This window comes from Mchenga conophoros, linkage group LG17, assembly GCF_057382185.1.
Source record: "Mchenga conophoros isolate Kocher_MC1m ecotype Shallow Benthic linkage group LG17, M_conophoros_male_GT1.1, whole genome shotgun sequence".
NCBI lineage: Eukaryota > Metazoa > Chordata > Actinopteri > Cichliformes > Cichlidae > Mchenga > Mchenga conophoros.
The window spans coordinates 18,628,646-18,648,742 of NC_140542.1; the positions used below are offsets into that span (position 1 = coordinate 18,628,646).

At 41.6% G+C, this 20,097-nt stretch overlaps 1 protein-coding gene across 2 annotated transcripts; it reads left to right on the plus strand.

Annotated features, from left to right (window-relative positions):
• Nucleotides 1-305: 305 nt before the first annotated feature.
• Nucleotides 306-17,889, plus strand: pthlha (parathyroid hormone-like hormone a). 2 transcript variants are annotated; one of them, XM_085251653.1, is made up of 4 exons: nt 306-449; nt 12,436-12,547; nt 16,477-17,013; nt 17,247-17,889. In XM_085251653.1, exons 2-3 carry the CDS (start codon nt 12,441-12,443, stop codon nt 16,988-16,990), a joined length of 621 nt encoding a protein of 206 aa, XP_085107779.1. In that variant the 5' UTR covers nt 306-449; nt 12,436-12,440; the 3' UTR covers nt 16,991-17,013; nt 17,247-17,889. The 2 variants fall into 2 exon arrangements, with proteins under 2 accessions (XP_085107779.1, XP_085107778.1); XM_085251652.1 differs by lacking the exon at nt 306-449 and adding an exon at nt 12,068-12,342.
• The last annotated feature ends 2,208 nt before the right edge of the window (nt 17,890-20,097 follow it).

A 20,097-nucleotide genomic window follows, 5' to 3' on the forward strand; every position in this document is an offset into this window, starting at 1 on the left:
TAGAAGAAACCAGATTTACTGGCCGGGAACCAAACACAAGAAGGAGCACTTACATGTGTCATTAGATCTGACTCTGAATTGAAGTGAAGTTGTGGTGTCTTGTGTTTCCTCTTTTAAAATGAAGGGATGTGGGAGGAGTGCAGAGCAGATCGAGTGAGTAAGTTCATCCATCTAATTATATATGCAGCCTTATGGCTTCTGCTGCTACCATGAGGCGGTGATGATGGCAGTGACCGGCATATGATGTCAACAGGAGGGCTTAACCTTATTTATAAGGCTTTGCAAACCTTCAGGAGCAGAAACACTCCGGCAGAAGCCGACAAACCTTCCTCTCTCTTCAGAGGAACACCTCTAATGACAAGAGGAGTGAGGAAATTTTGATTTTCTTTACAACTCCTCATTGGATTCGTAATCAGAAGAATCAGAAGAAGACAGGAACTCTAAAACTGGTGAGTACAAAATGCAAAACAATTAATTGTTGTCATATGTGCACAGGAGGACGGAGACGACTTTGAACAGAGTAAAGAAACCAAGATGTTGGGTTTGTGCTTCTGTCTGCAGAGTAGTCCTTCATAGAAAGAAAATTCTGTCTTATCCACCACATTTCTGAACAGCAAATTGAGAACAGGGTTAGAGTTGAAGTTACGTTAATGTCCAAATCTTTGTATAGAACTATAGAATAGCTTTTAATAGAAAATAATATAATGCAAAAATGTATTTATGACTCTTATTTAGAAATGTATTATAAGCTAACATCTTCATATTTATTCACAGATCCATCCATTTTTAAACATATGACTAAAACTAAATGTAATCCTGCTCCTACCTGTAAATCTAGATCAGGTGGATGTTACATTTATTTGAAAGAGATGGCTCTGATGGCAAATTATCCTGGTCCAAAGAGAACAAAGCGTAATAAAAAACAATTAAAATCTGACCCAGAACCAATAACACTGATTATTGCCCCTGAGCCTGTCTGATAGGGTCAAGATTGGGTCTTTAAGAACTGAGAGAACCTGTTTGGACAAAGTTTTGAGTGTGTTGGCATGCTGAGGTGCCGTTTAAAGGACAAAAGACTGTACCGTACTTGGACAGAAATTTGAAACACTTAAATATTAGCATGGTTATTGTGTTTATTGGTGACTTTATTATCCATGTAGCTTTTTTTAATTTATTTTTCTAAGTACAAAACTGTGACACTGAGCATAGTAGGGACAATGAAGCATGTGTGCTTCATAACAGCTACCAGTCTGAATAGACTAGACAGCTAGTAACTATCAACTATATATGAAGTATAAATGTGGTCTGTGTGAGGAAGAGGTAGTGGTCATTTTGTGTATGAACATCTGTCAGAAATCATAGCTCATAATAAAGCAATATCTGATTTTACAAAACATGGCAGAAAGATAATGCAGGGTTTTGTGTTCATTGAGAAGAAATGCTGTCACCATCAGTTTAAACTATAAAATAGCTGTTAAATACAACGAGGATTTAAAATGATCCACCACTAAAGGAAAGACTGAAGGGAGTGGATTTTTTTTCTACTGTGCTCCGTCACAGTCCCACAGAGACTCGTGTCCTTTCTCATCCTGTGAATCAGAAAAAAAGAAAAAAATTTTAGCTTTTCTTCGAAGAATGACTCCTATCCGATTCTCATGTTATGCTTTTCCTGTCAGATTATTTATGTTTTACTGCACAACACTCCACTGTATGTGAATTCCAGGGAAAACCTGGTTTGCAACTAAAGGTGACTGGCACATGAGTCAAAGATATATTATTCCACTTCTGAGAAACTTGGAGTTTATTTTCTTACTTATTAACATTTTCAGACTTCCCACCAACCAGTAACCATAGCACACAGGAGAAACTTTTATATTACGACTGCATATTTCTGTTTCTATAAGATCTCTTTTACCAATGATGAAAAGTTTGAATTGCCTATGTGCATGTTTTGTGTTTTGGTGTTTTTCAGCGTGGTATTTCAAATGAAAAGTGAAGAGTCTTCTTTTAAATTATTTGGTTTGACATTATTTTCATACTTAGGTCAAGGACAGAAGAAAAGTAAAAAAAATAACCTCATCATTTAATTTCTGAAGCGGAGTTTTGAAATCTGAGCGTTGTGCCATCCACCTTGATTACAAAAGTGTGGATGTGATGAGATGGGTTGGTCTGTTTGTAAAACAGACCATTCATTGGCTAACAATTTGTCATTAGCCAATGAGCATCCTCCATTTTGAAAATCGGTATGACCAAGATCTATAAAATAGATTTTATATTTTGTTCAGTATGATCCAAACTGAGCGACAGTCCTTAAGTTTAGTAAGGTTCTAAGTCAGAGCTCTTTTCCTTATATACTGTACTTTGACAGGACCAGAAGTCTTTTTGCAGTGTTATGAGCAACATTAACGTGGAGACTGACTCAAAAGTTAAAAAAAAAAAACTGGTTATATTTTACTACTGTTAAAATAGTTGGTACCGCAAAGGCCATAAAGAGAAAAACTAGTGTACCTCTCCAAAGTCAGCCTGAGCTATGTCTTTATCCACGCCTCACCAGGTGTGGTTAACAAGCTTTATAGTTTAAGACAGATAGACAATAATATAAGAGAGAAAACCCCAACAATCATCTGCCCCAACCAATTGGGGAGCATACTAGCAACCAACTACAAATGGAGCCACTACTACAAAACTACTACAAAAGCCATTTCTACACAATAATCTCAACAAGAGTGGCTCAGCACCACAAAGTGTTATTTCCATTACCTGGCCAACAGCACTCACAAGTGATCCAACAAAAGTAGCTAGATTATCCACAGCACTAAAGGTAATAGCACAAAGCAATCACCTCATTATTTAGCATCCATCAACACTGGTGTACTAGATCTATAGACATGGCTACAACTACATACTATATGCTAATTCAACATAAGGCCCACCTGCTTCAGCCATAGGACCATAAATAATGCGTGGTCTCAACCTGATCTCTATTTCCTGCAGAGTTCAGTGCCACTGGTTTACTTTGAGCAACTCCCAAATACACCATCAACAAAAAACTTTACCTACCTACTCCTCAGTGGAGTACCAGGCTCAAGGAAACTTTAAACGAAAACTTGAGAGCAGGCAGCAGACCAGAGATGCAGTCTACCAAACTCTGAAGCATACCCCAGGAAAACCCCCAAACATGATAAACTTAAACAATAAAGGAAAACAACAAACAAGTGCTTTGATGCCTGAAACATATCGACTAATGAGAGTTTGCTCAATCACAGTGAACACTGTAACCATCACTCACCCACTAAAAAAAACAATTTTTTTAATCTTTTCAAAAATATCCAAAATAGAGTCCAAAATATCCTGGATGAGCCCCCATCTTATGTTATGATATAAACATGCCGCAATATAAACATAAGTACTGACATCAAAGTTTCAAAAAGCATAGGTTTTATTTTACATTTGCTAAAATAGTTTGTATTGCAAAGAGCATGAAGACAAAAACTGGTGTGTCTCTCCAAAGTCTGTATCAGACATGCCTTTATCAACACCTCAATGGTCAATTCAGCCCAGGCAACACCTGCAGACTCTTGCACAGCCACTGCAAAAAGAATAGGGGTTTCAGAGGGGTGTAACAGCAACCACAGCGTTCACCATCTGGTAGAATAGAAAGCAGGTTAAAGGCATTTCTGCACAGGCTTTACGTTTCTGACCTAGAAGCTGTGTCCATTCTTTATGCTCTTTGTGGTTTTTAGTGAGGTTATTATCTCATGTCTCTGTGGTGCTCATGATCGATCACCACACTGCATCACTAATGAGTTTGTTTTAATGAATTCTTGAGGTTTTTTTGGGTTGTTGTTTTTTTGTTTTCTCACCAAAATTTTACAGTTAGCCTGTTTTCTGTTTTGTGGGGGACGCTCATTCGCTGCTGGATCCTAATGTCTGAGAATTGCCGATAGTGATTCATCCTTCCTGTAATCCAAACTAAATACAAGCAGGTGGTCCTGTTATCATAGACATATTCAGAGACAGCACAGTTTGGTACTAAAGACTGCTTTAGAGAGTCAAATACCTTCAGTGTCTCCCTTTAAATGCTAATCTAATCACAAGCCTAAACCCATAAAGACTGTTTAGCAAGTCAAAACTGCTCAAAACCACTTTCTGTCCTCTCCATATTCTAATCCAGTTTGCTGGCAGTGCAGCACTAACCATAATCAGATCTAATTGAGTTTAGGGACTTGATTGCCTTGGTGGGATCCAAGAGTGACACACCAGCAGATTATGCACACCCATGTGGGGACATCTGCAAAATTCACCCTAAGAGCCTGAGAGGCAGACAGCAGGCGCCTTCCCCTGGTCTCTCCATGATGCTGGTGTTCGGAGCTCTATGCTGCTGTAACATTCATCCTGCTGAGAGTTAATGCCAGAGAACTGCAGGAATGACTTCTGCTGAGCGTTGCTCTTCCTCTTCAGTTACTTGTGCTGACGTATGATATCGTTTTTTTAAGTTGCTGGCTCCTGGTGGGAGTTTAGATGACACATCAGTGAAAACAGGCAGTTGGCTTCGATTAATAAAGCCAACTGAGGAACACAGCTCTCTTTGCCTACAACATTACCACTGCAGACTTCGTTCAAGCCTTTCTATCATTCACAGAACCACACAGACTACACCCATGCCATGTATTTTTATAAAACAGCACAACTCTGTAAAAACTATAAGAACTTATCAGTCCCGACACATATGAAACTATCCTGCATAAACTTTACATTAGTGCAGAGAAGTCATTATAAAAATATACACTATGCAAGAATGTAAACAAAACTTCACTTAATGTCTTTAGAATATTTCAGGATCCCGCTGTTACATAACGACAAAGAAAGTGGCAGTCTAGGGGATTATTAAAACCAACTGTGGAGGCTACTCGTTCCCAGTTAAAGAGCTAACGAACAGCAGCAACCCCACAGACATCCAGCGGGCAGGAAAAATAACTGAAAAAGAAGCAATTGCATTTTTTCACAAGGTTTATTCAAAAAAATTTAAAACGTAGATGATATAGAATAAATATTCTACCATCATTTCAATCTGATTAAAATCACTCTGTAGGGGTACTTTATGTAAAAAAAAAAAAAAAAACATGAGGAAAATTTCAACCTTCAACACAAGGGGGCAGATTTACCCAGTGTGGTTACACAACCCAACTACCTGTATATTCTTCTTTGTACGTTAAAAATTATTTTATTGCTCCTAATTTTCTAGATTGTTTTTCTACAAGCGCATATCATCCAAATATAATAGCAACATAGTAACGCTAATGATAACATTAGCTTGAGACAATCTGTTGAATGGAAATAGTCAAACATATCTATGTAGTTTAAAGTAGTAAAAGAATGTGTTGCTAATTTGAGTCTGTTGCACTTGTTCTTGTGATTTAAGTGTTGCTATCAGTTTGTGGAGAGTGGCTAGCTCTAACAGTGCTAGTCGCAGCAGCCTTCTTTCTTTTTTACGTCACCAGGTTATTTATTAGCTTACTGCGAAACAGTCTTCATACCAAGTCATTACTGTGCATGTGTTGTTTGTAATAATAAAATAGTAAATGTAAAAAATATCATAGATAATGAATAGTAAAATAGTAAAATTTTATGGAGCTTTTCTTCTTATGTCTGACATCACTGGCGGGCGGTGTTGACAGGTGTCTCTGGGTTGCAGTCCTGGTTACTGGTGGGTGGTGTAACATTACAGCTGGTGTTGTGCATTAATAACATATGAATAAGTTTGATTGAGTTATTTTTGTGCCGCTGTGTAATGTCGTGCAGCTGACTGGAACGAGTGTGTGTTTGTAATCATTCCACCTTGAAGTGAGGCATGAACACTCCTGTGAACAAGAGTTGGCCTCACACTCTGAACAGACGTGATGGCACTTGCGCGATGGTAGCTGGAAGACTCGCCCTAAATCACAAAGGAGTTTTCGCTGTGAGGAATGGAGGCCGCGGGGAAGGGTGATGGATGAAGATGAGTGAGCGATGATGAAGAGACCAGGAGTAGTCGCTACCTCTCCCTCGCTCAGGGGTGGCCTTCCCCTCGCTCTCATTTTGACCTCTGGCTTACCTCCTCCTCCTCGCGGCCCTGTCCTTGCTCAGTGGTGACATGTTTGACCTGAGGAATTCAGGAATGTACAGTTTGTATTTGGATGGACAGAAACTCTCAGCCTCCCACCCTCTTGTTTTACTCTCATTCACTTTATACAACCCACGCCCACCACAGGAACACATGCTCCACCACCGTGGTCCAACCACAAACAGTAATTCCTTGACTATGAGAGCTGCTGCAGACAGATTCCCAGAGTTTTCTACTCCCCACCCCAGCCTCATGACCAGCTGACACGATTGGAAATTCACTGCATGCTTATCAGAGTTTGGGTGGAAGGAAGTTGTTTTAAAGAGTCAGGAGAGCCACTGGGCTGCACCAAGGCCTGGTGTGAGATAAAGAAGGATTACTTTGAGCTGTGAACCATACAAAGCTACTCTAGCAGAGTCCAAATGTTTCCTCAGTGTTGTGGCAGGTTTTCTGTTGAGCATCTCCTTAGACACCCCTCACCTGACCGTGTTGTGACGACTTATAGGAGATGCAGGGGCTCTCAGGAGGGAGTCAGGGCCGTGGATGGGGGTGCACGCCAACAGTACATGGCTTTGTGTGTAGAATTGTTTTCAAAAGCAGAGAGGCAGGGGAGGCGGGGCGCCGTCGCACAGATTAAAAGCGGACATTTGTTTTGTGTATGTGGTGCTCTGCCAAAACCCAGCAATTTTCTGTGAATGTAAAACAGCTTTCCTGGCTCAGACCCCACAGGCTGCTTGCTGCCAGGAAAATACTTTTTCTTTCTTGTACCTGTTTACATGCAGGTAAAGTGGCTTTCACAGGCCAAAAGCACATGAGAGCTTTCTTTCCAGCCTCTGGAGGAGGAGTAGGGACATGGACATGTTCCCGCCACAGACCTATGGCATTCCTCTGTTTGTCCTCTGGTGTAAAGAGGATCTGCTGGACTTCGTGTTCCTGAATCAGCTCCAACCAGAGGAGCTCATAAACTGGAAGGAACTCGACTAATTTGCAGACAAACTGTGGGGAAAACGACTCCCCTGATTCCCTCTGGCATTAATCATTCACCATCAAATGTTGACTTGTTTTATACTGCGAGCAGTGACTGGGGAGGGAACAATGGATTCTGTTTATGATCACTAATGAATGAAAAGCGCAGCAGAAAGCTCTGTTGCATCACCGCGTCCAGGGCTCATGTTGGCAGCCTGCAGGTTTAACAAATAATGTGTTCATTGTGTGCTTCTCATGTTCATACAGTGACCTTTACAGTGAAGCTGCTATTTCTGGGTAAAAATCAAGGACGCATCAATAGACCACAGTCGCCAAGCCAAAATGTTTGAGATAATTGGGTAAATTGAAAACACAGCCTGACTCAACTGCACCAGTTGCCTTAGACTCAGAGTCCGTGCTGCAGGGAAGCCCTGATAAATATCTATATGTGCATGAAGGAGGAGCGCAGCTCTTCTGAAACTCCAGGAGGCTGTCAGTAATGTTAGCTAAACATTTTCAGAGCGCACAGTGGGCTAATCTTCACCTTTCATGCTGCTCTTTACGCTTAGAGGAGCTGATGAAGGCTCGGGTTAGCTGGTACACTGATTAAAGCTGTCCCAACATAAACCCAGGTCCAGCTCTTTAAATACAGACAGCCAGCCAAGACAGAGTCTGCATGTAACTCAAGGAGGGTCCAGCTAGGATGTTTTAGCTTTATTTATTCATATCTGTTTGGCTGGACAAGAGAAGAAACATCTAAGAGAGAAGGAGGAAGAAGGAGTGCAGGACAAACATCAGGAGTTACATAAACCAGCATCCATTTACTTTTCTGGCACATGCTCAGTGAGGTGTTTGTTGTGCAGAGAGCCTGAACACTGTCAAGTATTAGGCCATCTGTAAACAGGTCAGCATGGACGCTTCTGTCTCCAAAAAACAATCTAGTGGAGGCTAAAATGCTAACATTGAGATGTGAAAATGAAGCTTAGAAACCCTTGTGTTTTATCACAGTGGCTTCATGCAGTTTGGATGTCGACTTTAGAGAACTCACTATTATACCTCTCACACATGGATTGATCAGCTGATGGTCCAAATGCATCTCTGAGATCTTATCTGGATGTTTTCCTCTTTCTTATTGACAAGACTTTCAGATATCTTTCATCTGCTGTAGAAAGTCTTTTAGGCCTCACATTCTTTTTTTTGTCCTTCACTTGTCCAGTTTCCTCCCTTTTTTAACTGACACTTCACACTGTGCTGAGATATGCTAGGTTTTTAGCTAACAGCTCTTTGGGAATCACCTTGTTTATGCAAAAATAAAATTTTATGTCAAACTGTGTTATCGTTGGCATTTTTCACAGATTCGGCTACAGAAATGGGAAGAAACACTGTGTTTTTCTGATGCTAGTAACAACGAGCCTCAAGATACAATTTTAAATCTGTTCTTTGCTTAGTTGTCTGTGCTATGTAGACACAACACTGGTTTATCCCTTTAGTTAGGAGTCTTTTTATGCTTGAATTAGCCATAGGTCAGAGTTAATGGGCTTAACAACAACAACAAAAAAAATAATTCCTCTGAAAATGGTCAGTACAAGGACTGGACTTGAAATGAGTCGAAAAGCAGCCAGAGTCCAAAGAAGAACTGTGAAAGCCTGGGGAAGTAATGCTAAAGAAAAAAAAAATGAAATACACAAAGTCTGGCTCAAAGAAATAAAAAGAAATGAGGGGTGGCTTAAGACTTTTGCACAGTAGTGTAGATCATGTGGTTTTGATGCTGTTGGTGGATTCATGCTACAATGAAGGATAATTTATAAACTGTAATTATATCTAAGTGGAACTCCTGTTTGGGAATCGGTGCTAACATTCCTGAAGAGAAAGCCAAGAAATGTTTGTGTGCACTCAGACGTCAGTTGGCTGAAACGTCAGTAACATCAATCTCCTGTCTATTGTTTCTAATCATGCTTCGAACCTAGCGTTTCCATGGCGCTGGGTTAGAAAAACTTGTACAATTGCACATAAATCTCAGCTTCAAACATGCGAAAAGTTGATGCCACATGCTCGAGTAAACATTTTTTCCCACCAGTGATTTCCCCGCCACAGAGATAAGACCCGCTGAGTGTGCACTGGGCTGCGTTTTTCTGTGAGATCTGGTCTTAATTGTGGGAAGCGACAGCTGGAACACATTGCTGATATTTCAACGAGTGTCAGTCAGAGCAAGGTAGGGCGATGGCGCTGCTGCCCGCCGTGATTGTCTGACTTACTCTTGTTTGCTCTCACATATGTGGGGGTTAACTTAGGAAACTTGGGGGCTCCACTTGAAGCCAGAAGGTTGATGTATAGATTTGTATTCTGATCATCTAATGTTTACATACTGAGTAAAACAGGTCTGTTAGTTTTCTCAGCGATCAGAACATTGATGTGCTTCACTGAAAAACTGCACTGTTAATGTATTTCATAGATTAAATGATTTTATTTTTTTAAAAAGCAGCAGTTAAAAGTATAAATTCAGCTTACATCAGGTGTGTTATGCACATTTCTCAGACAAAATTAAATAAAACATGTAAATCCGGTGCTTTTGCAAGACATCGTTACTCAAAGCTGTTTTAAACAAATATGCCGTTCAATCCACAAACTATAAAAAATTTCTTCTGCTTTCAGGATGACGTGCCGCGTGTTTTAGCTGTAACTCCTCTGCCAAACCTTCAATAGAATTCAAAATTCATTGCTTCATTTTGGCTCATCAGATTTGAAATTGCTAATATGTCACAAATATTAACAGTTTTAATGGCTTGTCTTAAAGGTTGTTGTTAGAGCTTGAGTGGCAGTGTAGCCAATTCTCAGACTAGCTTAATGAGGTCATAATGTCTAAAAATCACAAAAAAAAGAAAAACTCTAATTCAACTAACTTAAGTTGTTAATAATAATAATAATCTCATATGTGGGACATGTATTTTGAAACATCAGTTTAAACTTCACTCTTGTGTTGCTTTAGCTCTTTTGCATGTCCGAAAATCTTAGAAGGCCTCTCACCTGAGTGCTGGCCAGGTGTGGTGGGTGGAGCTTCACCTTGCATACCAGGCTGCATAGCTCAGGGGTTAGAGCACTGGTCTTGTAAACCAGGGGTCGTGAGTTCACTGTAGCCTAACATTATGGAAAGTGTACTCACTGTTTCCTGGGTAGAAATCCTCTGTGGCTCCTTTATTGTTAACCTTGGTGACGCTTCGAAATGGAGTCTAGAAACTGCTAGGTGGCTATGTCCATCTTTCACATACAGTCTATCCATGGATTTACTATGAGTATTTTTTTTAGCATCATGATGGAAACCAGCTGCTTCAGTAGGCTTTAAAATACAGAAGTGTATTGTTTCCAGAGTGTAAGTCTCATATTTGCATGTTAGGTTTCTCCCGACTTATAAATCTGATCTGTTGTAATTAAACTGAATCATTTCTGTCAGCAGCTCCGTCCCCACACGTTGATCTCTACACCTGATTACAGGAATCTGATCTAATCTGATCTAATCACGTTAAATACGACTCAGCTGGAAACATTCCTCATGTGTGAGGATCAAACAGCCTCAGACCACCAAGACTGTCATCGCTCTTATGTAAGCTCGGCGTATGGAGCTAATGCAGAGCTACACTAGATACAGATGAATCTGAACTTTTCCAGGATTTTTATCTTTATTTTACGTAACTTTAAGGTTGTTAAACTTCCCTTTTCTACTCTTAAGAACAAGTCAGCCCATGAAATATTAGAATTAAAAGTTAATGAACTTTACAGTGAAATGTTATCAAAATGTATATAATTTAATTACATCCCATTTGCAAATTAAGATAGATGAAAGTACAGTTTTGCATACTTGTTAACGGAGACTCTATAGCGTCTCACTCACAACAATATGAAACAATAATGGACCGCTCGACTTTCTTCATAGTTTCAAAATGTCCTGATCTGCAGTGTGTTGATACACGTGATTTGTTTTCTGTGCACGTCCTCGCTGCACTGACAGGTAAGGGCTGAACCTGCCAGACCTCATCACCCTCCTTCGATTTTGTCCTCAGAGGCATCGTACCTGAGACAAACCACCTAACTCCTCGAGTCTAAAGGCCAGTGATGGCTCACGGTCGCTGCTGACACCCGCTGTCAGAGTGGATCGCTCATAAACCATCACCAAGTTTAGGCGCAGCGACGCTGCCATCGCCTGATATCACAGACTTCACCTTTGGTTTTACTGAACTGAATATTGAGATTTAAAAACGAATTACAGTCGAGCTGTGATCAGCACTGAAGAAAAGAAATAAAAAAAATACATGTTCTGCTTTAAGTTTTTCTGACTGGCTGCCCCTCACATGTGGAGGGTTTGAAGAATATGTGGTGGGCTCATGTGCCTCTCATGGCCTAACAAAGATATTCCTGCTATGATGTCATACAGAAAACCGGGTGATATTAAGAGCTTTGTGAGGGGTTGACATGATTTTTTTTATTATTTAATTAAAAAAATTAATCATTTAGTGATTAAATGATGCAGAGTAGGGTGTGGGCTGATTTTCCACTAAAATCCAAAAGGTGTGATGCTATTTTCTCAGTGTGCAACACATTAGCTTACATTAGACACAGAATATATACACTAGTGTCTGAAGTTATAAAAAGTTTCTTTTAAAAATGTGTTTAAATGTCATTCATGTTTTTTACATCACAACAATATCCTTGTTGTGATGATTTAGACCTTGATAACTGTGCAGTGACAGTGTGAAAGGCTGACATGCAGCTGCAGGAATGACTGACTTTAGTAAGTATGTGCTGCCGTCTGTGGCCTCAGACTCTGTGCTGTTGGCACTAACTGACCTCCGTAGATCCAGCTGTGGTTCTTGCTTTTGTTGCTGCTTGAGCGCCACCTTCCTGCCATGTTTCCTCCTCTGCTCCCCTCCCTGAAGGAGGCGTGAGGAGGTCCTCCTCTCTGTTAACAAGTCCTCCCCTTTCCCGTCTCTGACCTGCAGCAGCTCTCAGGCAGCATGCAACAAATGCTCCCATCAGAGCGACCTGCAGCACTGCAGTCGGGTTCACCTTTAACCGCTGTAGCTGCAGCTGGATGACCTCCCTGCTCACTCTATGAGGAGGCTTTAAACTGGGAACAAACCAAAGAGGAGCTGCTGGATGAGTTTTGGCTTGTTGGGATTGCTTTTCCCCCCCTAAAGGTGTCATCACCTGGATTTTCTCCTGAGACAGTTTGAGAAAGGACTCGTTTTCTGTGTTTTCTGTTTCTGTGCTGCTGTGGGAATGTAAGTTTCCTGTGAACTTTTCTTCTCGTGTTTGGGTTAAACTACTGTTTGGTGAAATAAGAGAGATGACTTTCTTGTTTCTTCTCTTTGCAGAAATAATGTTCTTCTCCAGGACGGTCCTGCAGCAGTGGTGCTTTGCTGTCTTCTTGCTCTGCTCTCCGGTGCCGCACTTTGGACGGCCGATTGATGCCCTGAGCAGCAGAATGTAAGTCTGGATTTCATTTTTGAGTCTTTTCATGTGTGTCCAGCAGCTCGCCTCATCATGGTGGGTGAGCTGCAGGCTGGAAAATGTGCTCGTTTGTGTTTAGTTAGCCTTCGCCCACCTGTATGTTTACCCAGAGCAGAGACCATCTCGGTGCGATAAACCCCTCCGACCTCCCTCGCTGTTTGGGAGTGAGTTGGATGAATAATGCTGATGTTCGGCTCGGCTTGGGACCAAACCAAACCTGCTCAGCTGTTTGATGCCAAGCAGAATAAATGCTCCTTCACGCTGCTCGGTCAGAATTTTAAACACACTTCAGGAGCTTTTTTTCCACTTTGGAAAGATCATATCGCTGAGATGGTTTTTGGATGTAAGCGTTGGGAGGATGCTCTGAGCCGACGCTGAAGGAGGAGGAGGAGAGCGGAGTGATTCAGAGCTCCGGGTTTTCCTTAACGGACTCCAGACGTTTCCCTTGCCGTGTGTGATATGTACCTAATGGGATTTTTGGGGGGACAGGGTTCACGCTACCTGGGTGGAAAGAAAAACAAGAGCGCAGTGAAGGGATCAAAAATCAGCCAGCGGTGGGAGCTATTGACCTCTGACCCTGTTTTCCGTAGACTCAATTGTAGTTCAGTATGTTTTCTTTAATATTAAAAAAATAAGTGCAGACGGTTTTCTTTGCAAGCTCCTTTGACTACGATGACCTGGATGACTGAGAACCTTCACAGAAAAAAAAAAAAATTTTCATGGTTTTTCATTTTTAATTTGTGCTTCTCAGGCACGTGAACGTGAACGTTTGGTATTCATGAAGCAGTTTTATGAAAGATAGGTCTCATTTTTTCTGTTAAGGAGTTACACGTTAACAAATGAATGATTGCACATTAATTTGTTTAAAGGTATTTCAAATTTTTAAAACTTAATACTATTTTGTTTTTACATCACCGGGTCAACATAATGACCTCTCGACTGCACTGACTTTATGTCCAAAGCATTTGTTGATTTTAGAGATATTAACAAAGTCAAACCGGAGCTTTTCTTTCTTGTAATACTGTTTTGAATCAGGAGATGGCGCCGTGATTAAATTTAAACTTTAACTGTTAAATTGGTCACCGAGTAAAAGCAAAAACTATTGGTGAAGCCAGAGCGCGACTAAAAAGGGAGCACATGTCTCAGCTAGCGCTGCCCCCTAGTGGTGAAAGTTTTAGTTAAAATCTGCAGCGAGTGATTTAAAAAAGTCCCTTTAAATCTGGAGCCAATAACAATCATAATAATAAAAATAATGATAATAATAATAATAACAATGACTGTCAGGATTTTGTGGTATTCTTCATTTTTTTCTGGGTGTCTTGTGGTGTGGTTGTTTTGGGCTAATGCAGGAATAATTCTAGTGTTTTGTTTGCCGGACAAAAAAAAGTTGTAAATTTCTTTTAAAAGGGGCCGTAACATCAGAAACATTCATCAGAATCAGAGCCGCCCGGTACTGTCAGCCATCAGGGCCGTGAATCATCTCTAACCACTCGCCGCTGCCTTTAGGAAACACTCGTCTTTCACTCGTCTCCCACAGAGAGAAACAATTAAGAGCCGGCAGGCTGAGGACGGGGGGCGCTGGAACGCTGCCACTGCAGGATGTCCCGGCCTGTTTTCCCGCTCCTCCTCCTCTCTGTGGAGTGTTTGATGTGACTGTTATTAAAGGTAAAACAGAACCAGATCGGCTTTCAAAGGCGGCGATTTACAGGAAATATCTGTATGCATATATAAACACAAGCTGCTGTTGAGGCCGCCTGTGTGTTCTGCTCTGGATATTTTTATTATTCAGCAGGAAAAGCTGAATGAGAAGCGGCAGCTCAGTCATCAGGCTTCACTTACTCAGTTTGCTGTATGAAGCAGGGGGTGGAGGAGGGCATCACGGGAACCTCCGGTATCTCCTGCTAAAGCTGTTTGTGTGCTCACACACCTGAAGTGTCTGGGCGGCGTTGGCGCTCAGCAGTGTGCAGCCTTCGACCTGTGTCCGCTGCTCTGTTAGTCTCAGAGACTCGCAGTAAAGCAACATTGCGGCGAAGCCTGAATCCCTCACAGCTTTGTAGATCTTTGATTTGTAAAACTTAACAAGTTTCAGCATTTTTGAGATTATACCTCTGTGCTGTAACAGGGGATCCATCCTCGAACTGAGACCGCAGGTAACCTAACCTGCGTCACCGTGTAACTCTAACTCTACGTTGCTGTAACAGATTCTTTGCCAGAGTTTTTGAATCAGTGAGAGAATACAAGTCAGTGCATATGAAGAGTAATTATCATAGCCTCAGTATAAGGACTCACACGTGTCAGCATAGCCCTGCATGGAGCTCACGGGAGATGCTGCAGTGGATGTGAGGTCAAAAACCTGAGGGGCAAAACAAGAGAAAGCAAGAGTCATAGATAAAAGCGCTGCATGAATGTGTGTGTGTGTGTGTGTGTGTGTGTGTGTGTGTGTGTGTGTGTGTGTGTGTGTGTGTGTCTTCGAGTGGTATGATGATCAGCTGAGGAAACAGGTCCATCTACCCTTACGCACCATGGAAAGCATAAATCCTGACGATGGTGTCAGTCAACTTCTAAACCTAAATCAGCTGTTACCCCGTGTTGCGTCACAGCAGCCTGCCATCACTGTGATTCGTCTTGAAAAAAGTGGATGAACTTTAGGAGAGAAACTTAACTAATGTTGTGGAGGTGAAATTGTGTAGGCTCTGCTTGGATTCAGCATGTTGGTGGTTTGATTAAACCAGCATGAAACTGCTTGTTAAAAAAATAAGATGGATCAAATTTTAAGCTTAAGCTGCTTTAAGATGAAAGCTGAGTTAAACGGGTGAGTTTTAAATATGTGCTCCCTGGTACAGGTGTTATGAAGGAGGAAATTATCCACAGACACACCGTGTCAGGCTGTAAACTCACTGCTGGAGCCTCTGCTGGACGTCAGAGGAACTCCAGCTTCATTTTTTAGGCCTTCGTTCTTCAAACTGTGGAGTTTTAACTGTGGCACTGCTGCAGTTGACACTAAACGATCGTAACGCTCATGGTGTTATTGCTGACTGAACTCCTCCGATGGGTTTTCAGCTAAAATCAGAGTCGATAGATTTATTATGACTCACTTTTTCAGTGTGGAGGAATGTGCAGCTTCATTTCAGAATCACAGCAGCTTTTTTTTTCTTTTTCCTCCACCACATTTAATTGGCACGAAGTGTTTGTGGCAGCAGTTTTTGTAATCCCTCAAGGGTCTGAGTGCCACGAATGTGCCGGTTAACATTCACGCTGATGAAGAGTGAAAGCGTTGGCTGCGCTCATGTTCATCTAAAAGGAGAGAAAACCCTCCTGGACCTCCTCGCAGGGCGGGGATCTTCTGTATCACTTTTAGAAGGCTTGGAAAGCAACGGCACGGCTGTGGTTTGATGAATCAGGTCATTTCTCTGCATGGATGCAACAGCGCTGTCCAAAAACAACTGGAGAGGAAAGACAGCAGCGAAACCTGTGTTCAAGAAATGCCGTCGAATTTATAAAGGAGAAGAAGGATACAGTTTCTCCGGCTGCTCCATTTCAAACTGTTTGCCTGTGCTGCCCTCTGCTGGTCAGTCAGGTCAACACTAAAATGCCAAAAGTATGTGGACAACAGGGAGCAACCCAAAATAATGCACATGTGTTTAGCTTCGTCAATAAGCCTGTAAAAACAAATATTAGACCAAATTTTTCAACAATAAAAATATTATTTTATTTTGCACGGTTCAGTTTGAAGTGCTTCCTGTGGTGTAGATGGTAACACTTTTGATTCCAGCCAGAGTCACAGGGTGTTTTTATTTAAGGAGAAACCTGCAGACATGAGCTCTGAAACATTTAAAAGGGCGTTGTTGTTTTTGTTTGATTAAAAAGCTTCATGTAAACAAACCTTCTTTCTTTCTTCTGTTCAGGAAACGCTCGGTGAGTCACGCTCAGCTGATGCACGACAAAGGCCGGATGATGATGGAACATGAGCGTGTTTTACTCCTGAAGGCGCTTTTGGACGAAGTCCACACGGCAGAGATCCGTGACCTCCCCATGCGGACCACAGGGGGAGGCGGGAGCAGCAGCGACGCCGGAGTCGGGATGCCGGGGGGCGGCCTGGGAATCAACCTCAGCACCACCGGCAGCACCCTGCACTCCAAACCCCCCGGAGGCACCAAGAACCTCCCCATCAGCTTCCGGCTGGAGGAGGAGGAGGGCACCAACCTGCCACAGGAGACCAACAAGTCGCAGACATACAAAGACGGCGTGAATAAAGTGTCGGGCAAAAAGAAGAAGAAATCGAGGGCTGGGAAGAGGAGGGAAGGGGAAAAGAGGAAGAGGAGGGCACGCTCTTTGGGGTGGAGGCTGGAGGATGAACTGGGTAGCGGACTCCACCTGGAGTGGAGGTCTCTGCTCGGCCTCCAGAGGGCGCTGCATTAAAACGCCGTCAGTCTCTGACGAAGGTGAGTCCAAACAGCTGACCTGGTTTTCAGAACATGATCACATGATTAGAGAGTTTTCAGAACACGCGTGTGCCGCATTACAGCCGCAGATACTGCAGAGTGCAGCAGTGCACTGACTCTGTGCTGTGTCAGTGTTGTGGAGCTGAGATGATGATGTCTGAAAAATAGGGCGGACAGTTAGAGCTCTGTAATTCACCCTGATTCACCTGTTTTTCTCCGTCTCTGTGTTGCAGAAACCTTCGGACGGTTGGAGTGGACTCCTAAATGCTCACATTACAGACTCTGTAACTGTGATTGTTTGGAAAGAAATTGGAAAATATTTATTATGTGTAAATATTCTAAATATAGCAGAGTAGATAGCAGAATATGATAAGAAAATAAACCTTATTGACGCTCCGCAGGGCGACAGATTTTACTCTTTGTGAATCCTTGCTTTTCCCTTTTTTAAATTCCAATTATGTTCAGTTTTTTGCATTAATTTATTTTGTCTGAATGGTGTATTTATTTGGTAAATGTATCAAGGTGCTGCTGACCTTCTATATTTTTGTACCGTAATGCACTTTAGATATATAAATATAAATATATATACCATTAATTTTGCTCATTGACTTGTGTTTGTGGGTGATTGAAATGAAGAAAAACGACGGTTGTCTCTCTGTGTTACCTTTCAGTCGGTCTGTCCAAGGTCCAGTTTATTTTTGTTTCTCTGCTGCTGTTTGTTCGATTGTTTTCAGTTTGTTGTCTTCGAACCGCTCTGCTTCTCACGGCCAAACATCACATGTGTACATAAACCAAACACGGCTTCATATTGTTGTTTTTGGCACTTGCACTGAGATAAACAGCCTGTACTGAATGGATTAAACATTTGACAGTATCTTTCTCTCAGCCTCTCGTGTCTTTGTTTCATTATTGCTAACACGTATCATTTTTCTCGACACCCACACTGAACAGCTCTATCTAATAAATGGTTCATTGTGGGCGTGGAGGAAAAATCACCTGTGGTGGATTAAACTTTAAAACTCGTCCTTATGGCTCATGAACTGTTTTTTACCTGTAATATCTTGTCTATGCTGTAAATAGTATTGTTCAACTTGGAATACTTCATTTTAATTTTACATCTCAGTTTAGTTCAGTTTTTCTGTACCTAACAAGTGGTTGATGAGCATATATGACCAATAGTTCACATCGCTCCCCAATGTGCCTTAAAAACCTTTTCTTAATGAGTAGCCATAGACAATGACAATATAGCTATGTAATACAGTTAGCATCATTCCCTGATCCCTGCTTGCCGAGGCAGACCCACTGAGGTTTTGGGATTAGGGTCTTATGTCAGACTACTGCTTGTGCCATGTGGACAGTTGTTAAACAGCTAACAGATCATCTGCAGAAGAATGGTTTATTTGAAGAGTTTCAGTCAGGTTTCAGAGCTCATTACAGCACAGAAACAGCTTTATTGACGGTTGCAAATGATCTTCTTATGGTCGCTGACAGTGGACTCATCTCTGTGCTTGTCCTGCTAAACCTCAGTGCCGCGTTCAGTACTGTTGACCATTGTCAGAGTTTTACCCCTGATACTGCTGAATAAACAGAAACTCACTCAGGAACGAGGTCACACAGAGCTTAAGTTTTCACTCGCGAGAGGGAAGCAGTTGTCTCCAGCCCACTTCAACTTCCTTCCTTCTGCAGGTTTTTTTTTTATTGTTTACACACATGAATATTCATAAAGCATGTTGCTGTGTTAACTAAGAGAAATTACTATATATGGTTACAAATTGTGTTGTGCAAGAGTGGTTATGTGATGTGAGTGCAGCCCTTACATGTTGTCGGTATCTTGTCCTGCCAGGTGGCTTCCTTCATTGAGTAGAGTCTGTTCTTCTCAAGGCTGCTTGTTCCCTTTTTGGAGGTCGTGCACATACTCATAGCTTTTTAAATGGCACCCTACAACACATACATTAAACCTAACAACCATAATATCCTAATAGAGCGATTATAGCATGCTGTAGGTATTGCAGGTGCTACGCTGCAGTGGGTTGTATCATATCTTTCTAACAGACTCCAATTTGTTCATGTAAATAGAGAGTCCTCTTCACACACTAAGGTTAATTATGGAGTTCCACAGGGTTACATGTTAGGACCAATTTAAACATGAACGATTGGTGATATAGACTCAGTATATCATGTATACAGTTATCCACAGAATAGGCTCCACAGGTGAAAAACTGCATAATCTAGGATTCAGGGAATCTCACACATGGACACACTGCACACAGAAAACTACAGACAGCTGTTAGCGTGCTATCTGGCACTGCACTCCTGTCAGCACTTTCGGAGTGCCATTTATCACACATACTGGCCTGATCCCTTTATTCCCTAACATTTGCATCCTGGGTTACTTATCAACACTACAATTACAACCCTCCTCGCTAATGTTATCTCCACATCTTTTGAATGTTTTAGAGAGGGACTCCAGGTTGGAGTGAGACAAAAAAATAAGTTATCATAGGGACCAGTAACTCACTATGACCCACTGATCAGGTAAGTATGGTCCTATTTGTATATTGCTGCATACTGTAGAAAAAAGGTAAAGCAGAACAAACGTCCCAGCCGTAAACCACCTTCACATTTGTTCTGGGCGACCTCTCCCAGCAGGCTGACCCCCTACAGGTATAACATTTGAGTCATCTCTGAATCATACCTTTCTGTGACATCAGTGAATCTCCCACTTCAACAACATAGTTACAGTTTAAACTGTTTTAGATTTGTGAATAAATGTGCAAATAAATTTTAATCTTAATAATGGGTTCCGAAGCAGTACCTAATGTCTAGTGATTATCCACCCTAACAACAAATGTGGAGAAGACGGCTGAGTTGAGAGAGCACAGAAAAGTGACTCGAACATAAACATAAAGAAACACATACACTGTAAATAGACAGTGAAGCTGCTAACCGCTGTGTGGGGGGTCCTCCTTTACACATTTACAACAAAATTATTTGTTCATCATTTAATTATTTTTTTTTTCTTTTTTTTGTGTCCCGTTTGAATCTTTAGCCATCAGAATTGTTGTCTTAAGGCCAAGAAAGATG